This window comes from Notolepis coatsorum (genome assembly GCF_963971535.1).
Source record: "Notolepis coatsorum genome assembly, chromosome: 15".
Taxonomy (NCBI): domain Eukaryota; kingdom Metazoa; phylum Chordata; class Actinopteri; order Aulopiformes; family Paralepididae; genus Notolepis; species Notolepis coatsorum.
The window spans coordinates 26,406,333-26,427,213 of NC_140179.1; the positions used below are offsets into that span (position 1 = coordinate 26,406,333).

Below are 20,881 nucleotides of genomic sequence, written 5' to 3' on the forward strand. Positions count from 1 at the left end.
GATAAATAAAGGAATATCTTATCTTATCTTACCTCTGTGACACGCTCGCTCGCTCACTCGGCCGCTCTGCCCCTAGTGGCAGCTCATGGGCCTTGTCGCAGGCCTTGTGTAAAACGAGTTAACTTTGCATCTTAATGACACCGTGTGTCCTTCTGCCGTCTTCTGTCCACAGTGATCCGTGCTAAAGTGGTGGGCAAGAAGCTATTGAAAGACGGGCCTTTTGGAACGATGTGCTACACGGTCAAACAAATGAAGGTAAGCCGTGAAAGCATCGGTGAACAAAAATCAAAATGTCAAAACTCAACAAAACATGTCGCTGTCGTAACTAAAAACATATGATGTATCCATTAACCGTCAGATTCACTATACCATGTTTTAGAAAAAAGTAAAGCAACCCTATACTCTTGTGTAATATTGCATATTTGTCACAGTCTGTTACTGCTCTGGAAAACATCCACATCCCTATGCTAAATCAGCAGGCAGGAGCCAGGCACAGGGATTATACGGTTTACATGGCTTTATAACAGAGAACGTAGCCCATCGTTGATAATTCATTCACTGCGTCCGCGTCGGTATAGTTTCCAACACGGCGACATTAAATGGCCTCTAATTAGTGAGTTGAATCACCGTGAGGATTATTCCTAGGAATTTCTTTTCCTCTTTAACTCTTGGCCTATACCAGTTCTGTATAATCCGTGCTAAACTCATTTGTATGGCAATAGCCTTACAGCCAAGGAATGCACAGTAGGATTTCGCTGGTATGTAAACTACATCGTAAAATCATGAAGACTGGCTTTATTTCCTATGGGCCGATAAACAATATGTTTCCCTCCAAAAAACCAGCCGCTCCTATGACTGCCCAAACTGGGGAGTTCCTGGGAAAACCGAAAAGCATTTAATGGAACTCCCCAGTTTTGGGCTCCGGGCCGTTTGGGCAGCATCGTTCTATTTCCTGTAGAAACAGTTGCGTCTAAACAGGGATTTCCTGTTGTTCCCAGACAAATAAATCACCAAGCACAACAAATCTCAAGGCTATAGCGTCGACTTCTGCTAGCCTGAGCCGACAGACCTCAGAGCGGACCTCGTCGCGGAAGCTCAAAGCCATGGCCGTTATTACATAACGTCAAATGACGTGATCCCGTCCGCAAGGAATTCCAGAAGGAATGTCATCTAAATAAAGTCGCTTACCGCTGGGATTCCTGATTGTTATGATACCGCGCTTGCATCGTAGGGAAGCGCGGCTGTGCGGAGGCGGATGGTTTTCAGGTTCTAACCCCCGCTGGCTGTTGTGTTTCTCTCTCTCCTCCGCCTCGCAGATGTACAAGGGATTTAACAAAATGCAGCACGTCCAGCACATATACACGGACTCCTCCGAGAGCCTGTGCGGCGTGAAGTTCGACATCAACAAGTACCAGTACTTGATCACAGGTAAGCCGTGCGTTTATTTCTCACTGTCCTCACGGTTACGCGGAGAGATCTAGATAGAAAGAGAGGCTGGCGGCTCAGTGCTGCCACTCGGATGAACTATTACACTTGTTCCCGTGGGCCTGTTTCCCCTGCCTCCATCACAGCGTTGTACCACAAAGGCAGTGTTGCTAACAGCAGCCAGAGCTTGTTTGGCTTAAATGCAACCCCCCCCCCTCTCTCTCCCTCCTCTCCCAAAGGACTTCTTCCTCTGTCACACAAACATACCCACTATTTATAACTTACCATTTGTCACAAGGAGGCGAGGCGGGAGGTGGGAGATACTTTTTTGGGTCCATTTTCCTCTCCTTCTCGGCCAAAAACAGCAGGGAGGGGAAACGCACGCACGTCTGACCCCTCAGACGTTATAATTAACAGTTCGCGGGAGGTTCTGGCGGTTTCCAGCAGAAGCATTTATGAGTTGCTATTTCCAACGGCGCCGGGGGTTTACTTTGGCCGCTGAAGGTAGCCGCGTTACCGTAGGCGCGCTCGGTGTGTGTAACCGGCGCTGCATTCCGACCTGTAAACATGGTAAACATGCCTCGCGGTGCCAGTGAGCACAGGAAGGTGGTCGCCGGGCAACGGCGACTATGTTTACCAGGGCTTACTAGGTGTTGTGTGACATCACGGGCCATTAGCGGTGGTCCGAGGGAGTCTATAATAAGGCCCCCTAGCGGGGTCCCGGGGCCCCCAAACGCTCACGACTCAATTACAAGCAATTTAAATATACCGAGACCTGTGACTGTGAGAGCGACTTTGATCCGCCGCGGAGCACTCTGCCCCCCCCCCCCGACCGGTGTTCTAGGAGCGTGTCACACACTCAACACCACATAATAAGCCCCGCAAGTGACTGCGGTAATCCGAATGGAAGAGGGAGGAGCCCCCGCCCTCCGTGAAAAGCACATATTTGCGGGCCGTGGGATTCCTGCGCGGTGACGACACGGTTGAGAGGATAGACGGTGACAAACCGCTGTGTTCTCATGGGCGCTTCGCGGGTCGCGATTGCACCTGTCTCAGGGGGTCGCGACCCCGACATCGGCGGTGAGCCGCAAATGACCGAACTCTATAGATAGAGGTCCACCGACCTTTTGGACATTCAGAAATAGGGGTGTTGGTTTAATATGGGCTTACGGGGCGAGATTGTCTTACCGTCGTTAAGCGACTTGGATCCCTTGAGGGCTTTATTTACAGTGACCCGGGGCTGCGTTACTGTACGGGGGATTATAAAATCACTCCAAATATACAAAAACGGCATCCGAGTGTTCACAATGTTTATTATCGGGTGTTTTGAATTGCTGCACGTGGTGGGACTGTCACACAGTGGCTCGGGCGGTAGAGCAGTCGTCTGGTAATCCAGTGGTTCCCGGTTCGATTCCCGCCCCTCCTGATTAGCATGTCGAAGTGTCCTTGAGCAAGACACTTAACCCCTAATTGCTCCTGATGAGCAGGTCGGCACCTTGCATGGTCGCCTCCGCCATCGGTGTGTGAATGTGTGAGTGAATGGTTAAAATATGAGGAACAAGGGGCGCCCAAGTGGCGAACCACGTAACGCGCTGCATCGCGGCATGGCCGACCCGGGTTCGATTCCCAGACCCGGCGTTCTTTGCCGAATGTCTTCCCCTGCTCTGTCTCCCATTCTTCCTCTCTCTCTCTCTCTCTCTCTCTCTCTCTCTCTCTCTCTCTCTCTCTCTCTCTCTCTCTCTCTACCGGACTGCCCGGTAGTAAATACAAATCTACCAAAAACATAATAATAAAAAATTATAATATGAGGAACAAATTGTAAAGTGCGGTTAAAAAACGCTATATAAATGCAGCCATTTACCATTTACACACCACGTGATGTTTAACCGATCACCCGTCTCTCTCTCTCCCCCCCCCCCCCCCCCCCCCCTCAGGGCGCGTGTACGACGGCAAAGTCTACACGGGGCTGTGCAACTTCAACGAGCGGTGGGAGCGCCTCTCGCTGGCCCAGAAGAAAGGCTTCAACCACCGCTACCAGCTGGGCTGCAGCTGCAGGGTGAGTGGCAACCAGTGCGCCCCCGGGGAGGACAAGGAGGTCCTGCAGCGGATCGAGGGGGGAACCTGGAGGAAGGGGCGGGGTGGGGGGCGGGGCCGCGGCAGAGGCAGAGGGGACAGCAAGGGCAGGGGCGTGGCTAAGCAGAACAGCTAAAGCATGCTGTCCTGGTCTGAACACCCCCCCCCTCCCCACACACCCTGCTCATCACTAAAGGCTAAACACAATAGCGTGGGAACTGTCAACACTTGATCAACGTAAAAAGCGCTTCATAATCTTCCACTACGTTATTATTAATCAACAGTGTTACGTCCGTGGCACCTTGGCGTGCAAAGGGTTTAAAGGATGTTGTCATGCCGACCGCTCAACATTTCTTTGCCCTCTCTTCTTCGCGGCACACTTTGAAAGCGCTAATAAACGAGTAGCTATTCAGAGTGCACATCGAATAGGACCAGTATAGCTTAATATATTAGCAGAAATTAAATGGATATGGTCATAAAAATAAAATAAAAATCAGTACAGTAGTTGGGACAGGTTTTTGAATTTATTATGGTATCTGATTCAATGTACTTTTTATTTTCTATCGATGACATACTTAACGTTGAACATTTGCGAACGCGGGACTAGGGACAGACTGGAGGAAGAGAGGAGGATTTTATGATGATCTTTGGGAGTTATTAAACAAGTTAACGGCACTGGAATGGCTTTGCCTGTCATTCCCAGCTCTGCATTCTCTGCTTTAGTCTTTTTTTAATACGGAGTGTGTAAAACCCCCTGACCACACTCATAAATATAGTATCCCATTCCCCACTACTGCGTGGATCTAGACATCTGCTGAGACCATCCGTCCCCCCTATCAGTGTACAGCAAGCGGATTACCAGGCGTGAGCATTCTGCCCAACGCCCCTCGGTTGCACCAATGCAAGTGGCGTCTATGGATTTAGCCCCGGAGAGGTTGGGAGAAAACAGGGGAGGCTATCGCGTGACGGTTACCGTCGCAGCACGCTGTACACCCCATCACCCGTCAACAACGAGAGCCAGAGCCAAAGTATTAAACACACTATGCCGCGCGTTGCATTCCTCTACCAAATGATTTACAGCGATGGAATGCAGGAAGCGTGCTATACTAGTTATAAAAGATGATTCTCAACAGAGCATTAAATCGAACTAGGAGAAGAACAACTCTTGAATCGTGAGACAAATGTGTGTCTTTCGTCCTACTCGTAGACCCTTGAATAGCAAAAGCGCAGCACCTGTGGCTGTGACCCTTCTGGAATGTGCACGTACTTTAAGATTTACAGACGCATTTCTCTCCTCATGTTGCTGGAGCTCTTTGCTTTTGTTTTCGTCATCACACGCGGCTCTCTGGTCATTCACTCCTTTAAATAACTCTCTGAAAATCTTCCTGTCGATTCATTTATTCATCCTTAGAGGGTTTCTGTGGAAGCACCTGGGAGGGGCGGGCGATAACATGGAAAGAGAGATTGAGCAAAGTGCAATTGTCTAATTCTGCTTTTTTTTTGCCACTCGAGTTTCCTATTCCCCCTCCTTGTGAAGATACACAGACAATGACATGCATGCGTTTAGAGCCTTCATGCTTAACCCTTTCACTACCACACTACAGAAGGTTAACCCCTTCCCTACCACACTACACATGGTCTGTAGTGTGGTAGTGAAACGGTTAACCCTTTGTCGTGTGGCAGTGAAACGGTTAACATTCTGTATTGTCGCAGTGAACGGTTTAACCCTTTGGTACTGTGGCAGTGAAAGGGTTAAAGATGATGACTTCCTGATGACTTCAAACCAGAAGCCGCCTTTGTGCACAGGGTCCATTCATCATGGAGTCAAAGTGACTTACATGAGAGTTGCATGGGGATGGAATCTAAGATCCAATTTAGTCAGAAATTCACAAACTTGCACAAAGGATTTTTTTCAATAATTCTTTTTTCTTTTCCCCCCGCTATTTCAATCAAATCACGTACTTTCTCTAATAATCAAATCTATTCTCTGGTGTACATCGTTTGTTTTGTATTGCTTAAGCTAATTCTGCTTTGGCCTCCCCCCGCAGTTCATGACTAGATTGTAGACTCACTGTTGTTTATAGATCTATAGATTCTACGTTTACCTGCTCTCTGTAACTGTAAAGCACCGTAGGACTGCTGAACACAGTGAGTCTACACTGGTTGTGTCCGTTATTCTGTTTCCCTGCTACACATCTTTAGTAGGACTGGGCAATATATTGACATCTATCATTCATCGTGTCTGTGTTATAATCTCAAAATTAAATGATAATATTAATCTTAACTCATGAGATTTCTAAGAACACTTCCTAAGAATATTTGAGAATGAATCAATTTAGAATACACAGTTTCAGTTCGATGCTGTATCACACATACCATAACCATATAGTCAAATATGAAGAACGATCGATTGGTTCGTGGTTCGTCAAACTTGTGATTTCGATGGCCGAAGAACAAAACCTCCTATCTGCATTAAAAAGTAAGTGGGGGAAAACCTCATTATCTGCACTTTGCGAGGCACTAATTAAATACCTGGTCGCTATTGTTAACACATACTATAGTAAATATAGTCCAGTGTATTGTATTAGGTATCCTTAAAAAAGTGCATTCTGCAAGAAAACAACACAAAAACTACACTTTCTCAATCATTTACATTTTCCGGAGGTTTTGTTCTTCGGCCATCGATTTGTTAAAGCAGACGTCATCATATCAAAACCCCCAGAATATCGTGATACCCCCCCCTTCCCTCCTCCCATATCGCCCAGCCCTAATCCTTAGTGTCGCTCCTCTCTCTCTGTAGATTAAGCCCTGCCACTCCCTGCCCTGCTTTGTGACCTCAAAGAACGAATGCCTGTGGACGGACATGCTGTCCCACTTCGGCTACCCGGGCTACCAGTCCCGGCACTACGCCTGCATCCAGCAGAAGGAAGGCTACTGCAGCTGGTATCGGGGGATGACATCCCGCGACAAAACCACCATCAACGCCACCGACCCCTGAGTGTAACACACCCCCCTACACACCCCGACCGACCCTCCTGACTGAAAAACCACCCCCCCCCCCCCCCGACCTTCTCCTGTGTTCCTGCCGCACCTGACACCACCCCCACCCCCTCTCTTTGTTTCCGCAAAAAAACGTCCCTTCGTCACGTCTAAGAGTATCACGTGACCCTTAAATACTCAAACGTCCTCTTCGTCACATCTAGAGTAATTACAGGACTCTTCTTCGTCACATCTAGAGTATTTTAAAGGACTCTTTTTCGTCACATCTGAGAGTGTTTTAAAGGACTCTTCGTCACTGTTTCATAGCACTTCTGAGATAAAACCATACATATATTTTATTTTATTGTTTTGGTTTCACTCCGAGCAGAGCAGAACTACATCTCAGTTCAAAAGGCAATAAAGATATAGTCCATTTAAATGCAAGGACCTTTAAAACCGATTATAAGACGTCAAATGAGTTTTCCCCAAGCAATACAAAAAATAATTATTTATAAAAAAAAGGAATACGGTCGTCAACAATCGTTATGTAAATTTGAGATGCAGAGCAATAATGCAGAGCTGGCGTTCCGTGACGTTTATCGTCTGTGCAGTTCTGCAGTGCACGCAGAAACTGTACAATACAGATTATAGTGCCAACGAGTTGTGATCTCTGAAGGTCGTACCTCTCGTTTCAGCCACAGACAGGGGTTCTAAAGGGGTTTCTAAAGGTATTTAATGATCGTTTTGTTTCACAGTGACGTATATATATATATATATATATATATATATATATATATATATATATATATATATATATATTAAATATATATAAATGTTCACAGTCTGAACTGTAACATGTCTATTTATGGATGGTTGAAATCTCTGCATCCCTGAATGTTTGCACTGTAACTAATATTTCATGCTATATTATATCACACACACCGTAACACACAGTGAATGGATTGGACACAGACACACAACCTCGCTTAACTTCAGACAAAGAACTATGTAAGTCTGTTGTACATTTATAGATGGGTATTGTTTCAAACCCTAATGACCTAAAGCTGGTAGGTTGGAGTGTCGTGTGCATCCATAGTGTAAGACAGTAGAGGTTGAGTACTTCCAAATGTTCACATTCACACTGCCAAGTGATTTGGAATTGACTTTACAAACTACTAAAGTACTGTCGAGAAAATATTTCAAAATGCACTTATATGGTTCTTCAAAATGCAAATCTATCATTTATTTTTACGCTCGATTAAAAGAAAGAAAACACGTGTGTTACAGTACCAACACAGGGAACACTTAAATCTTTCGCAGAGATGTTCATGTTTTCTTTTTCTTTTTCTTTGCTGTATATGACATAAGCTACATGAAATGAACTCTATCCACTCAACTGAAACCTCTGTACTACATTTATTTATCTGTTCACACAAGCCCAGAAATACAGAATCAATAAAAAAACGACAGTAGATCAACCATCTCCGCTTGTTGGCCATCACGAAGGACCAGAATCTCTACAACACTGAGTTGTAAAGTTCTCCCTGTGTTTGTACCGCCTACAGCAGACTTTAAACGATGGTACTTTGCTCACTAGTTCCCCTACTGGTAATCAAGGGTACTTTTTCACCCAAACAGAGGTTTCGGATACATTTTTTTTTGTTTTTTTTAAAGTGTTTTCTAAGTGTATCTTTTGTATTTAACTATTTGAGATGAAACAAAAAATGAAATAAGTAACAATATTGTCACTAAATTCTTCTTCTATTGTTTCCATCTTGGGGGGGGGGGGGGGGGGGGGGGGAGGGGCAGTTTGTTTTTCCAGTGCCGTATCTTCAGTCCATTCCGTCTATCAGATGCAGACATGCCACAGAGGGGGTGACAGTTCCTCTTGATCTTTCACCCTCACGACAGTCGAACCCTTCGCATCACAAACACACACACTCACCACTGTATCTGATCTCTCAGAAAATAACATAAAATGACACATCCTCCCACAACACAGAGCGGAACAGAATAGAACAGAACATCTCCCCTGCCCCCGTTGCTAGGAGGATCGTTTCCTTAGAGCCTTTGGCTGAGGTTGAGATATCCAGAGGCACAAGCGCCTGCTTGATACAGCTACTGTGTCGTGTGTAGATATATAATATATATATGTAATATATATTAAAAGAAAAGAAAAAAGAGGACATGTTTTGTTTTTCGGGATACGCGGTCGTCACGAGTACACACCAATCAGGCAGGACGTACTGTTTCCCTCTCCGCATTATTTCCCTCCGAGTCTCCTTCTAGAACACAAAGGGCTCTGTCTCTCCTGCTGTGGCATCTGTTTCAATATTCTTTATTTTATTTTTTTTGTGGTTCATGTTTGTGTAAATATACTGTCTGCTTAACACAGAAACACTTGGTCAAGTTGATCCCGAGTGCGAGAGAGAGAGAAAGAGAGAGAGAGAGAGAGAGAGAGAGAGAGAGAGAGAGAGAGAGAGAGAGAGAGAGAGAGAGAGAGAGAGAGAGAGAGAGAAAAAAAAGAAAAGGAAAAAAAATAATGGACGCTGGGCAAATGTCCGTGTACAGTGTGTGTGTGTATGTGTGTGTGATACACTGATTCCTGATGGGGGAGAAGGGTTCCTTGTAAAGGGGTTACAGAAATGTTTTGACTTAATTTCTGTGTTTTATATTTTTATAATAAAGATTTAATGAAAAAAAATGGGCCGCTGGCGTCAGCTCTGTTTTGTGTGCATCGAGTGTGTCTTTTTGTCATGTCGGTGTCTCCCGATAGGACACATATTACGAGCGGAGGACACTCACCATCTGGGTGTGGCTGGGGTAGAAGGTCTGTTCGTTCAGGGGGAATTTCTCTGGACCGAGGGACTGGTACAGCTTGATCATGTGAGAAAACTGCAAGCGGAAAAACAAAACACAATGTTGATGAGGCATCGCTCTTCAACTCTTCAAGTCATAGTGGTAGAAGACGAGAGTAGTGTGGAGAGTCATAGCGTTATGAGTCATACATGTCTACACGTCGAAGCGTACTGCATTGATCACAATTAGGGTTGGGTACCGAAACTTTTCTACTTTTAAGGGTACCAACCGGAATTACATCAGTACTACCAAGTACCGATTCACAATCGGTACTGTGGTGGATTATTATTTATCAATTATATCGTAGACGGATCTTCTGATCAAAATAGGTGTAATAGTAAAGAAGTGGGTTAAATGAGCTTTGACTGAGGAGTGCTCTCCTCATGGCCCGCTAGGAGATACTCCTCTCAGACAAACCATATTTTGGTACCTTTACATGTTTAGTATAAGAGTGTAATGTACTAGACAAGAAGGAGCCTTTTCCACAAATGTATATTACTGTCCCGTCTTTGGAAAGACCAGACGAGTTTGATAACATTTACATGGCCAGATAATGTTGATATTTAAACATTTAAAAACATAATCCATGATAATGAGATTTATTTTGTGTGGTGTGTTACAACAATAAATAACAAAATATAGCCTACACAAAATTGAAATTGAGAAGTTTGGACTTATTTATTTAAAACAGAAATAAAATGATTACAGAGAGAGAGTTAAGTACCGTAGAAAAGGTACCGTTGGGTAACGATACCGAATTCCAGGAACTGGTACTGGTACCGGTTCAAATGTGAACGGTACTCAACCCTAGTCATAGTGTTATGAGTCACACGTGTACAAGTTAAAGCGTACTGCATTGATCACAATCGCACGCTTGATTCTGATGAGTGTACTGGAATTCGTCTTGGCAGAGACATATCGACAACACAAGTACATACCTATACTGACACAAACACACACACACACACATCACAAGGACAATAGGAAAGGTACACTACTTTTAGTGCACACTACGATGTTTATTATGACGTAGGAACCGTCCGTGAAGACACAATCAGAGGATGTCTTTGGGAATAGGAAATCTTTAAGTACAGATCTTGGCAGCGGCCTAAAAAATGCCACAGTTCACGGCTGGTTGGGGATGTTTTGTCTGGGCCCAACATGTTTTGTCTGGGTAATGAAATGTGGCCTGGATCCGGCACCTCGCCGCTGCTGTTATTCACACGGAGTGAATAATAACGTCTCCTGCCGGAGGCCACCCTCTCTATCCCCCCCCCCCCCCCCCCCCGGGTGTAACGGCTCCCATTAAAAGGGTCCAAATAAATCTGTCTGAGGCGCCCGCCGAGGGGCCCCAGGTGGAGGGGAGAGCCAGGTTATACACCACTTACCCAGGTTATACATCATCATTTACCCAGGTTATACTGTACATCATCACTTACCACCCACGGCTTGCTGCAGAAGTTGTAGATGGAGAGGAGGGAGTTGACGCTGGGCACGCCGCCGAACTGCAGGCCAATCACGAGGCTCCGGAAGTCTTCCCCGGGGGTCATGCTGTAGGCGTGCTGGCGAATCAGGATGAAGTCTGGCTTGAAGGACCTGCGGAGAGAGACAGACGAGGCGATGAGAGGCGGGAGATCGGACCGCCCCTTTATTTATTTAATTAATTTGTTTATTTATCAGGGACAATGCTAAATAAAACATTGTAGCAAGTTACAATAACACGATACAGATGCATTGCATGTAGGATTTCTAGCCAAGGCTAATTTGCAACCCCTGGTCCCTGGTTTGGCTTTTCTACTTAAAAGTGGTTATTCAAATATCATCATTACCAAAACTACATTAGTTGAAATGAGCACATAATTATTAATAGTGACATTCTTTACACGATCATACAATTAATACAAGGCTATCTATGCAACGTTAACCCATCCATTCTACATTCATTGCACACACATCCACATGCACACACTCACTTTAAACATTCACCTTTAACATTCACTTTAGACACTTTAAACACTTTTTAACACTACACCATATCTTATATATTTATCAAAAAGATATTTGCACTACATCTCTACCTCATTTTTGCATGTTGTACTTTAGTTTGTATAATGTATAAATTGTAGGCCTATAGTTTTTGGTCTTTAACCAAGCATTTCACTGTAATGTGACAAATAAAACAAAACTTGAGAGGCGAGCCGACAAGGTGTATTTCTCTCCCCGGGCTGACGGGGTGGAGGGAGAATAATTCCACGTTCTACACAGTGACGACTTTCACGAAGATAGCACAGTCACGTGGTCACGGTGACAGCATCGGGTTCCACTCATCTGCCTGCCATGTGCTGCCATTTTTTAGGTTTGTAAGATATTTTGTTTATGTATGATATTGTGAGAAAGGGCAGGACTAGATAAGCATTAGCTTCCTTCTGCTCCTTCTCGAACTAATTTGTTTATCATTTAATGAAGAATGTAAGATTTCATTTTAAATTTGTTTCTTTAGTTTATAATTTGTATTGTGTTTTTATATGGTTGATTGTTCAAGATCAAATAAACTCAACTCAACTCATTAAGACTGACGATGGCTACAGGTACATACTGCATTCATGCAATTCAATCTACATTGACCATAACCAGGTTATAATAATAACAGTAATAAACTTTATTTGTATAGCACCCTTCATACAAGAATTGCAGCTCAAAGTGCTTCACAGCAGTAAAGAGGACATAATGAGCACAAAATTGGCAGATCAAGAGCAATGCATAAAGTGCAGACATAAAATTAGGCATAACATTTGCATAAAATAGACAGCAGCGAAATAGACAAAGTCAAGATAAGGCATAGAACATTAAGTCACATAATCTTTCATATTAGGATCTAACATCGTAACAGGCGTCTTTGTTTATGACAGTTTAAGGTGTATTTCTTTTTTATTGTCTAGATTAACACCTCTATGACACTGGTTTGCATTGAAACACAATCACAGAAGCTCTCGTGTGTCTGTAATGTATGAGTCGGACATTCCCGCTGCAAGTGCCCAGTCCAGAGCGATGGTATCTGTGAGTGTGTGTGTGTGTGTGTGTGTGTGGGGGGGGGGGTTTGGAAGGAATGCTCCTAGGAGCGCCTAATCTTTTTGGACCATCTATCCAATTAACACAGCCTACTGTAATCCCTCTCATTACAAACTGTTCTGGGACCACCGCCAAGCAACCCATCGGGCACCTGGAGGCTTCTGTTGCATCTGGGTATGATTACCGCAAATTCAGTTCCACGGATGCCCTGTAGACAATACATACTCTACATACTTTATTATTTTTTAACTAAAATCTGCATTCATCTTAGATTTAGGTATCTTGTGTTTCAAATGTCATGTATATGTATGTACGTGTTTTAATTGATTTGTTATCGTTGCTTTTTGCCTCGTTGTCTTATTGTTATGAGTTTATATGCTGTGTGCTGTGTGATTATATGCTTTTTCTTTGCTTATTTCTGTGCGTACACTCGACGTGACATGAGGGAAAACTTCAGTTGCCTTCCGAGTTTAAATAAAGGTTTGAAAACGATTTCACTATCAAGACCAATCCTCTCGTCAGCCTCAGTATGTTGTTGACAAGACGTGCATCCCTTTGACAGTGACGTCCATGAGCTGTTGACAAGGATCAAGGAACTATGGTGGTTGTTAATGAACATTTATACACCTTTGGCACACAAACACACACATATACACACACACACACACACACACACACACACACACACACACACACACACACACACACACACACACACACACACACACACACACATCTCTGCCTCTGGGCTGGAGAGGAGCCACGAGGGCGCACTCTGAGAGCTGAAAGGGCGGCCAGACACTTGGAGTGTTGCTTATGTAAGACAGTGCCGACATGACTCAATGGATCAGTGAGAATTGAGTCGGTCACGGTGACCGAGAGACGACAGCTGCTCCTCTCTGAGGGGCTGCGGCGCTCCACTACCATGGCACAGACACCAAGGCACCGACACCAAGGCACTGACACCAAGGCACCGACACCAAGGCACCGACACCAAGGCACCGACACCAAGGCACTGACACCAAGGCACAGACACCAAGGCACCGACACCAAGGCACCGACACCAAGGCACCGACACCAAGGCACAGACACCAAGGCACCGACACCAAGGCACTGACACCAAGGCACAGACACCAAGGCACTGACACCAAGGCACAGACACCAAGGCACTGACACCAAGGCACAGACACCAAGGCACCAAGGCACAGACACCAAGGCACCGACACCAAGGCACTGACACCAAGGCACCGACACCAAGGCACAGACACCAAGGCACCGACACCAAGGCACTGACACCAAGGCACTGACACCAAGGCACTGACACCAAGGCACCGACACCAAGGCACCGACACCAAGGCACCGACACCAAGGCACTGACACCAAGGCACAGACACCAAGGCACCGACACCAAGGCACCGACACCAAGGCACCGACACCAAGGCACAGACACCAAGGCACCGACACCAAGGCACTGACACCAAGGCACAGACACCAAGGCACTGACACCAAGGCACAGACACCAAGGCACTGACACCAAGGCACAGACACCAAGGCACCAAGGCACAGACACCAAGGCACCGACACCAAGGCACTGACACCAAGGCACCGACACCAAGGCACAGACACCAAGGCACAGACACCAAGGCACCGACACCAAGGCACTGACACCAAGGCACCGACACCAAGGCACCGACACCAAGGCACAGACACCAAGGCACTGACACCAAGGCACAGACACCATGGCACAGACACCAAGGCACTGACACCATGGCACTGACACCAAGGCACAGACACCATGGCACAGACACCAAGGCACTGACACCAAGGCACTGACACCAAGGCACTGACACCAAGGCACTGACACCAAGGCACCGACACCAAGGCACTGACACCAAGGCACTGACACCAAGGCACTGACACCAAGGCACTGACACCAAGGCACAGACACCATGGCACTGACACCAAGGCACCGACCACCAAGGCACCGACACCAAGGCATCAAGGCACTGACACCAAGGCACCGACACCAAGGCACCGACACCAAGGCATCAAGGCACCGACACCAAGGCATCAAGGCACCGACACCAAGGCACCGACACCAAGGCATCAAGGCACCGACACCAAGGCATCAAGGCACCGACACCAAGGCACCGACACCAAGGCACCGACACCAAGGCATCAAGGCACCGACACCAAGGCACCGACACCAAGGCATCAAGGCACCGACACCAAGGCACCGACACCAAGGCACAGACACCAAGGCACCAAGGCACCAACACCAAGGCACTGACACCAAGGCACTGACACCAAGGCACAGACACCAAGGCACCGACACCAAGGCACAGACACCAAGGCACCGCACCAAGGCACCAACACCAAGGCACCGACACCAAGGCACCGACACCAAGGCACAGACACCAAGGCACCGACACCAAGGCACTGACACCAAGGCACTGACACCAAGGCACTGACACCAAGGCACCAAGGCACCAACACCAAGGCACCAACACCAAGGCACTGACACCAAGGCACTGACACCAAGGCACCAAGGCACCGCACCAAGGCACCAACACCAAGGCACCGACACCAAGGCACCGACACCAAGGCACAGACACCAAGGCACCGACACCAAGGCACTGACACCAAGGCACCGACACCAAGGCACCAAGGCACCAACACCAAGGCACTGACACCAAGGCACCAAGGCACAGACACCAAGGCACTGACACCAAGGCACAGACACCAAGGCACCGACACCAAGGCACCGACACCAAGGCACCGACACCAAGGCACAGACACCAAGGCACAGACACCAAGGCACCGACACCAAGGCACCAAGGCACAGACACCAAGGCACCGACACCAAGGCACAGACACCAAGGCACTGACACCAAGGCACCGACACCAAGGCACAGACACCAAGGCACTGACACCAAGGCACAGACACCAAGGCACTGACACCAAGGCACAGACACCAAGGCACAGACACCAAGGCACCGACACCAAGGCACCGACACCAAGGCACAGACACCAAGGCACCGACACCAAGGCACAGACACCAAGGCACAGACACCATGGCACTGACAAGACACCAAGGCACAGACACCAAGGCACCGACACCAAGGCACCGACACCAAGGCACCGACACCATGGCACTGACACCAAGGCACAGACACCAAGGCCGACACCAAGGCACTGCACCAAGGCACAGACACCAAGGCACAGACACCAAGGCACCGACACCAAGGCACAGACACCAAGGCACAGACACCAAGGCACCGACACCAAGGCACAGACACCAAGGCACTGACACCAAGGCACTGACACCAAGGCACCGACACCAAGGCACAGACACCAAGGCACTGACACCAAGGCACTGACACCAAGGCACTGACACCAAGGCACCGACACCAAGGCACCGACACCAAGGCACAGACACCAAGGCCGACACCAAGGCACTGCACCAAGGCACAGACACCAAGGCACCGACACCAAGGCACCGACACCAAGGCACCGACACCAAGGCACAGACACCAAGGCCGACACCAAGGCACTGACACCAAGGCCGACACCAAGGCACTGCACCAAGGCACAGACACCAAGGCACCGACACCAAGGCATCAAGGCACCGACACCAAGGCACCGACACCAAGGCACCGACACCAAGGCACCGACACCAAGGCACTGACACCAAGGCACTGACACCAAGGCACCGACACCAAGGCACGGACACCAAGGCACCGACACCAAGGCACCAACACCAAGGCACCGACACCAAGGCACGGACACCAAGGCACCGACACCAAGGCACAGACACCAAGGCACCGACACCAAGGCACCAACACCAAGGCACCGACACCAAGGCACGGACACCAAGGCACAGACACCAAGGCACCGACACCAAGGCCCTCCCTATTCATGACGCAACTACGCTCGAACACAAACACTGATAAAGACGTCAGCTGATCCGTGTCGCTGTTCTTTTATTTATTTTTGTATTATGTTTTTGGTAGATTTTTATTTGTTTTGTACTACTGGGCAGTCCGGTAGAGGGAGAGAGAGAGGAAGAACGGGAGACAGACCGGGGGGAAGACATTCAAAGGACGCCGGGTCTGGGAATCGAACCCGGGTCGGCCGCTTCGCGACGCAGCGCGTTACATGGGTCGCCACTTGGGTGACCGCGTGTCGCTGTTCTGCTGAGATGATGAGCGGTGGGGTCATCGTCCATGTGAAGGAAACGCCATTTTTCGATGTAACGATTGCTGTAATATCCTATTCCTCTGGCCAGGAGGACGGTCATTGTTAATGAACACAAACGACTCTCTCCAGATGATTGAGACGTGGAACCGAGACTCTTGATGTCTGATGTCATCCAGATGCAAAAAACCTGGAGCTGCATCATTAACACTGAATGGGGACCTGGGTACAGTATGTCAGCATGTCTGGGTTTGGTAGGTTAGTTTAGTTACTGTAATCATAGTCGTCATACTCATAATAATTATTGATCATAATAATCATAACTATCTACCCATATAACTACTATATACCTACTTATACACCTGCATATAAACCCTATAAAGATAGCTGCAAGCTAGCCTAGCTTAGCACAAATGAATAGAAGTGGATATGGACCAGCTAGCCTAGCTCTTGCCCAAAAACACCTCTCCCGGATTTTCAAGCTAGGCTAGTGGTCCATATGCGTCTCCATTCATTTGTGCTAAGCTAGGCGAGCTTGCACACGGATAGCATTCTACTGAATGCACAGAGAGGAAATTGATATGTACAGGGTTCCCACATACATTGCAACATAAAATTCAAGGACTTTCAAGGACTTTTCTTCTCGTCTGACTCCGGAGAAGACGATACGTGCATTTCCCGTAAACACTGGCGTGTTCCTTTAAGGGCTTCTGGTTGGCGCTGTGAGAGTAGAGACGCGGGCGACAGATCTCCCGATCACATTGTTGACGTTACCACTTTAACACCAGACACTCCCGCTCCAAAAAACGCCCATAGCTCGTTAGAAACTCCTTCGACGCCATCAAAACGAGCAACGCAAAACAAAAGAATTCCTACGCAGAAACTGCAGCTGCAAGAAGAGCCAGCACTGGCATAGGAATTCTCCTTCAACACAAGTTAATTAAATATATAAGACGTATTACCCTCCTTAATGACCTCATTATCATATAGAGGACGGTCGCACAGAGAGAGATTCGACCCAGCGGGACAGCTTGAGCAAGCCTACTGTTAATGACCACGTTGCCCTATACCGATAAGGCCTTCGCACGCTCATCTCTCACATTAACTTTGTTTTCCTGTCTCCTGAATGGGGTTCCTGCGGCCCCCGACGGGCCTCCGCGCGGGCCGTGCATCACCTCTGAGCACCGCTTTTACGCTTTACGATCCAAGTCGCTCAGGTCCAATAGCCATCGCTCGCCGGTGCGATATGCTAATGTGCCCTTTGAATCGTCTCATCAGTGCCACAATAAAGGGTTTGGAGAAGGAGAGGGATGTGAGGGCACTACTGGGGGGAGGGGGGGGGGGGGGGGGGGGTTACAGGATTGAGGAGGGAGGTGGGAACGGTTCCGAATGCGGAGATGCATGCTGCTTCGGGATGTCCGTGTAGTAGGTTATGTGGTGAGAAATCAACGGTGGAGAGATAGGAGACTGGACAAGGAACAACACACAACGCACAGGTTCCAGAGTGACAGATGAGCCGAACACACCTTTTAGTTGTGTAGTTTATTTTCATACGTAGCCAAGATGAGGAGCACGTTCAGCCATAGACCCCCCCTCCCCCCCACGACACACCACAAACCGCCTCGGCCAGTCCTTTGTTTCCATCAGGCTCCACAACCGTGGGCATGGACTGCTGCCAAATTGCTGGAGACGGCTGGTGAAGTTGAGAACTGTTAGGACTGTCTATTATCACTATCACCATTATTACTTTGTTCTTTGTTTCATGTTCTATTAATATTATGCCCTATTCTGCCTGTACCAGCCCCCCCCCCCCCCCCCCACATGCTGCCACAACACCTGAATCTCCCCAAGGGGATTAATAAAGGAACACTTGACTTGACGTACGTCCAACCATTCAATAAAACCCATTGAATTCACTGTATAAAAAAAGAGAGCGGTGTCTACAGAATTACTATTCCATCTCATGTTGTGGCACAGGGTACCTGGGGGAGGAAGCCCATTCAAACACAGCACAATACGCTGCCATTTCATCCTTCAGATTTACTTATCTCGCTAAATCTCTGACCTTCTAATAGCCTCCACAGGGATATTTGAATTGCTGAGCACATTTTGTCCTCATAATGGCCCCTTGCTTATCTCTAAAACGCTGGCCGTGGTGCAATCTGCCTCCAATCAGTCTGTCTCTAATTGATAAAGGATTATCAGAGCAGACCTCACGCCGAGTCCTACGGCACACAGACAATATACAGCTACTGCCGACAAGAGTCTCTGCAGCCCCCCGTCCCCGTCCCCCCATCGACAAGCAGACAACAAATGAGGAGCTATCGAGGAAAGGAGGAGAGATTCCGGGGTTGGCGTCATACCACGGCCTCTCGCGGCCTCTCGCTCCCGGGCTATTCTGGGCGGAGAGGGGGAGCGGTGTGGTCGCCGTCACGGTCCCAGGCCTCGTGCCACCGAGGAGAGCTGGCAGCAGCTGCTCAGAGCCCGCATGGGCGGTGGCCTGGTCGAGGCTGCCAGAGAGAGGGCTGCTGGGCCTGGAGCAGCTCCACACACACACGCACGCACGCACACACGCCACACACACACACACACACACACACACACACACACACACACACACACACACACACACACGTGCACACGGCACACGATGGCACCGAGGGCGACGTAGAAACGACTCGATGCGACCTACAGTATCTCAAACCCTGCTCCTCCTTCCTTGATCCTCCGATCAAACTTTGCTTTTCCCCGATGGAAGTAACGGCTGTGATTGGGGGATGGAGAAAGGAGGGCAAGGTAAATAGGTTGTGGTAAATAGGTTGTGGTAAATAGGTTGTGGTGAAACCGGAGAGGTTAACTCTGCGCATGGTCAAATCTTCTTGGTTGATACAAATGTATTGTTAAAACATGGCTAATGAAATACAATTTAGGTTAGGAGTTCGGTAGAGGACTTGACATTGTCTCGGGCCAGGAGAATAGGTCAAGCACCCCCCCCCCCCCCCCCCCCCCCCCCCCCCCCCCCCCCCCCCCCCTCTCTCTCTGTGGAGTCACCTTATAAGCTATCTGGGAGGAAAGGGGTCAGGGGAGGCATGACCAGGTGAGGGGAGAGGAAAGGAGGGTACAGGGGGGAGGGATGACCAGGTGAGGGGAGAGTAAAGGAGGGTACAGGGGGAGGGATGACCAGGTGAGGGGAGAGGAAAGGAGGGTACAGGGGGAGGGATGACCAGGTGAGGGGAGAGGAGTACAGGGGGGAAGGATGACCAGGTGAGGGGAGCGGAAAGGAGGATACAGGGGGAGGGATGACCAGGTGAGGGGAGAGGAGAGGAGGGTACAGGGGGGAAGGATGACCAGGTGAGGGGAGAGGAGAGGAGGGTACAGGGGGGAAGGATGACCAGGTGAGGGGAGAGGAGAGGAGGGTACAGGGGGGAAGGATGACCAGGTGAGGGGAGAGGAAAGGGGGATACAGTGGGGAGGGATGACCAGGTGAGGGGAGAGGAGAGGAGAGGAGGGTACAGGGGGGAAGGATGACCAGGTGAGGGGAGAGGAGAGGAGGGTACAGGGGGGAAGGATGACCAGGTGAGGGGAGAGGAGAGGAGGGTACAGGGGGGAGGGATGACCAGGTGAGGAGAGGGGAGAGGGAGGTGTTAACGAAAAGCCTTGAAAGGAAATTCCACAAGGTCAAAAAACAAAAATAGGATTTAGACTTGGTATACATTAGAGGGGTATACATTAGAAATACAAACAAAAGTATGACTAAGACTTTCCGATCATAATGAAAATGAGGAGGGAAAAAAACGTATGATTGAAGCACGTCTACATGGCAAAGGAATCAAGAGGATGCTCAGCTGCCAAACGGTGATTGTATCCCGAACGCTGATAGGCCGGTCCCTCAGGGGAAGCGCCGGTAATAGGGAAAAACATCAGACAAGGAGCTGCTGAAGAGAGCACCGAACGACCTCTGGCAGAAAGGGGAAACGAGTGAATCAGAGGCCTCATTTGTATTCATGATGATAGTACAAAAGAGAGGGCTCCCTTGGAACGGGCTCTCGGGCCGGGTCCGTGCCGGCCGGGCCTCGCCTGCTTTCATTACCCGCCACCGCGGTGCTTCTGGAGGAGCCCGCCCCTCGGGTCAGGTTGCCCCCCCTAAGCCCACGTCTGAAGTCGACCCCATCTGGGAGGGGGATTTATTTGCTCTGTTAACAAGATGAACTCGTCTGAGGTTTGGGGAACGAGGACCCCTTGACTGATTAAAATGTGGGCGTTGGGTGGGTCGGAAAGG

General features: G+C 48.4%; 2 protein-coding genes across 2 annotated transcripts in view; one reads left to right on the top strand and one right to left on the bottom strand.

Annotated features, from left to right (window-relative positions):
- LOC311241893 (metalloproteinase inhibitor 3) overlaps positions 1-6,506 on the top strand; it is an 18,619-nt gene extending 12,113 nt beyond the window's left edge. The window contains exons 2-5 of the mRNA XM_084330836.1: positions 173-255; positions 1,317-1,428; positions 3,360-3,481; positions 6,299-6,506. Coding sequence (XP_084186962.1) covers positions 173-255; positions 1,317-1,428; positions 3,360-3,481; positions 6,299-6,496 — 515 coding nt within the window. The 3' untranslated portion in view covers positions 6,497-6,506. The remainder of the gene's footprint in view (positions 1-172; positions 256-1,316; positions 1,429-3,359; positions 3,482-6,298) is intronic.
- Positions 1-20,881, bottom strand: part of syn3 (synapsin III) — a gene marked incomplete at its 3' end in the record, with an annotated part of 160,974 nt that overhangs the window by 85,129 nt on the left and 54,964 nt on the right. The window contains exons 4-5 of the mRNA XM_084330834.1: positions 10,776-10,932; positions 9,283-9,372 (exon numbers count right to left, since the gene is read on the bottom strand). Of these exons, the coding sequence (XP_084186960.1) occupies positions 9,283-9,372; positions 10,776-10,932 (247 nt within the window). The remainder of the gene's footprint in view (positions 1-9,282; positions 9,373-10,775; positions 10,933-20,881) is intronic.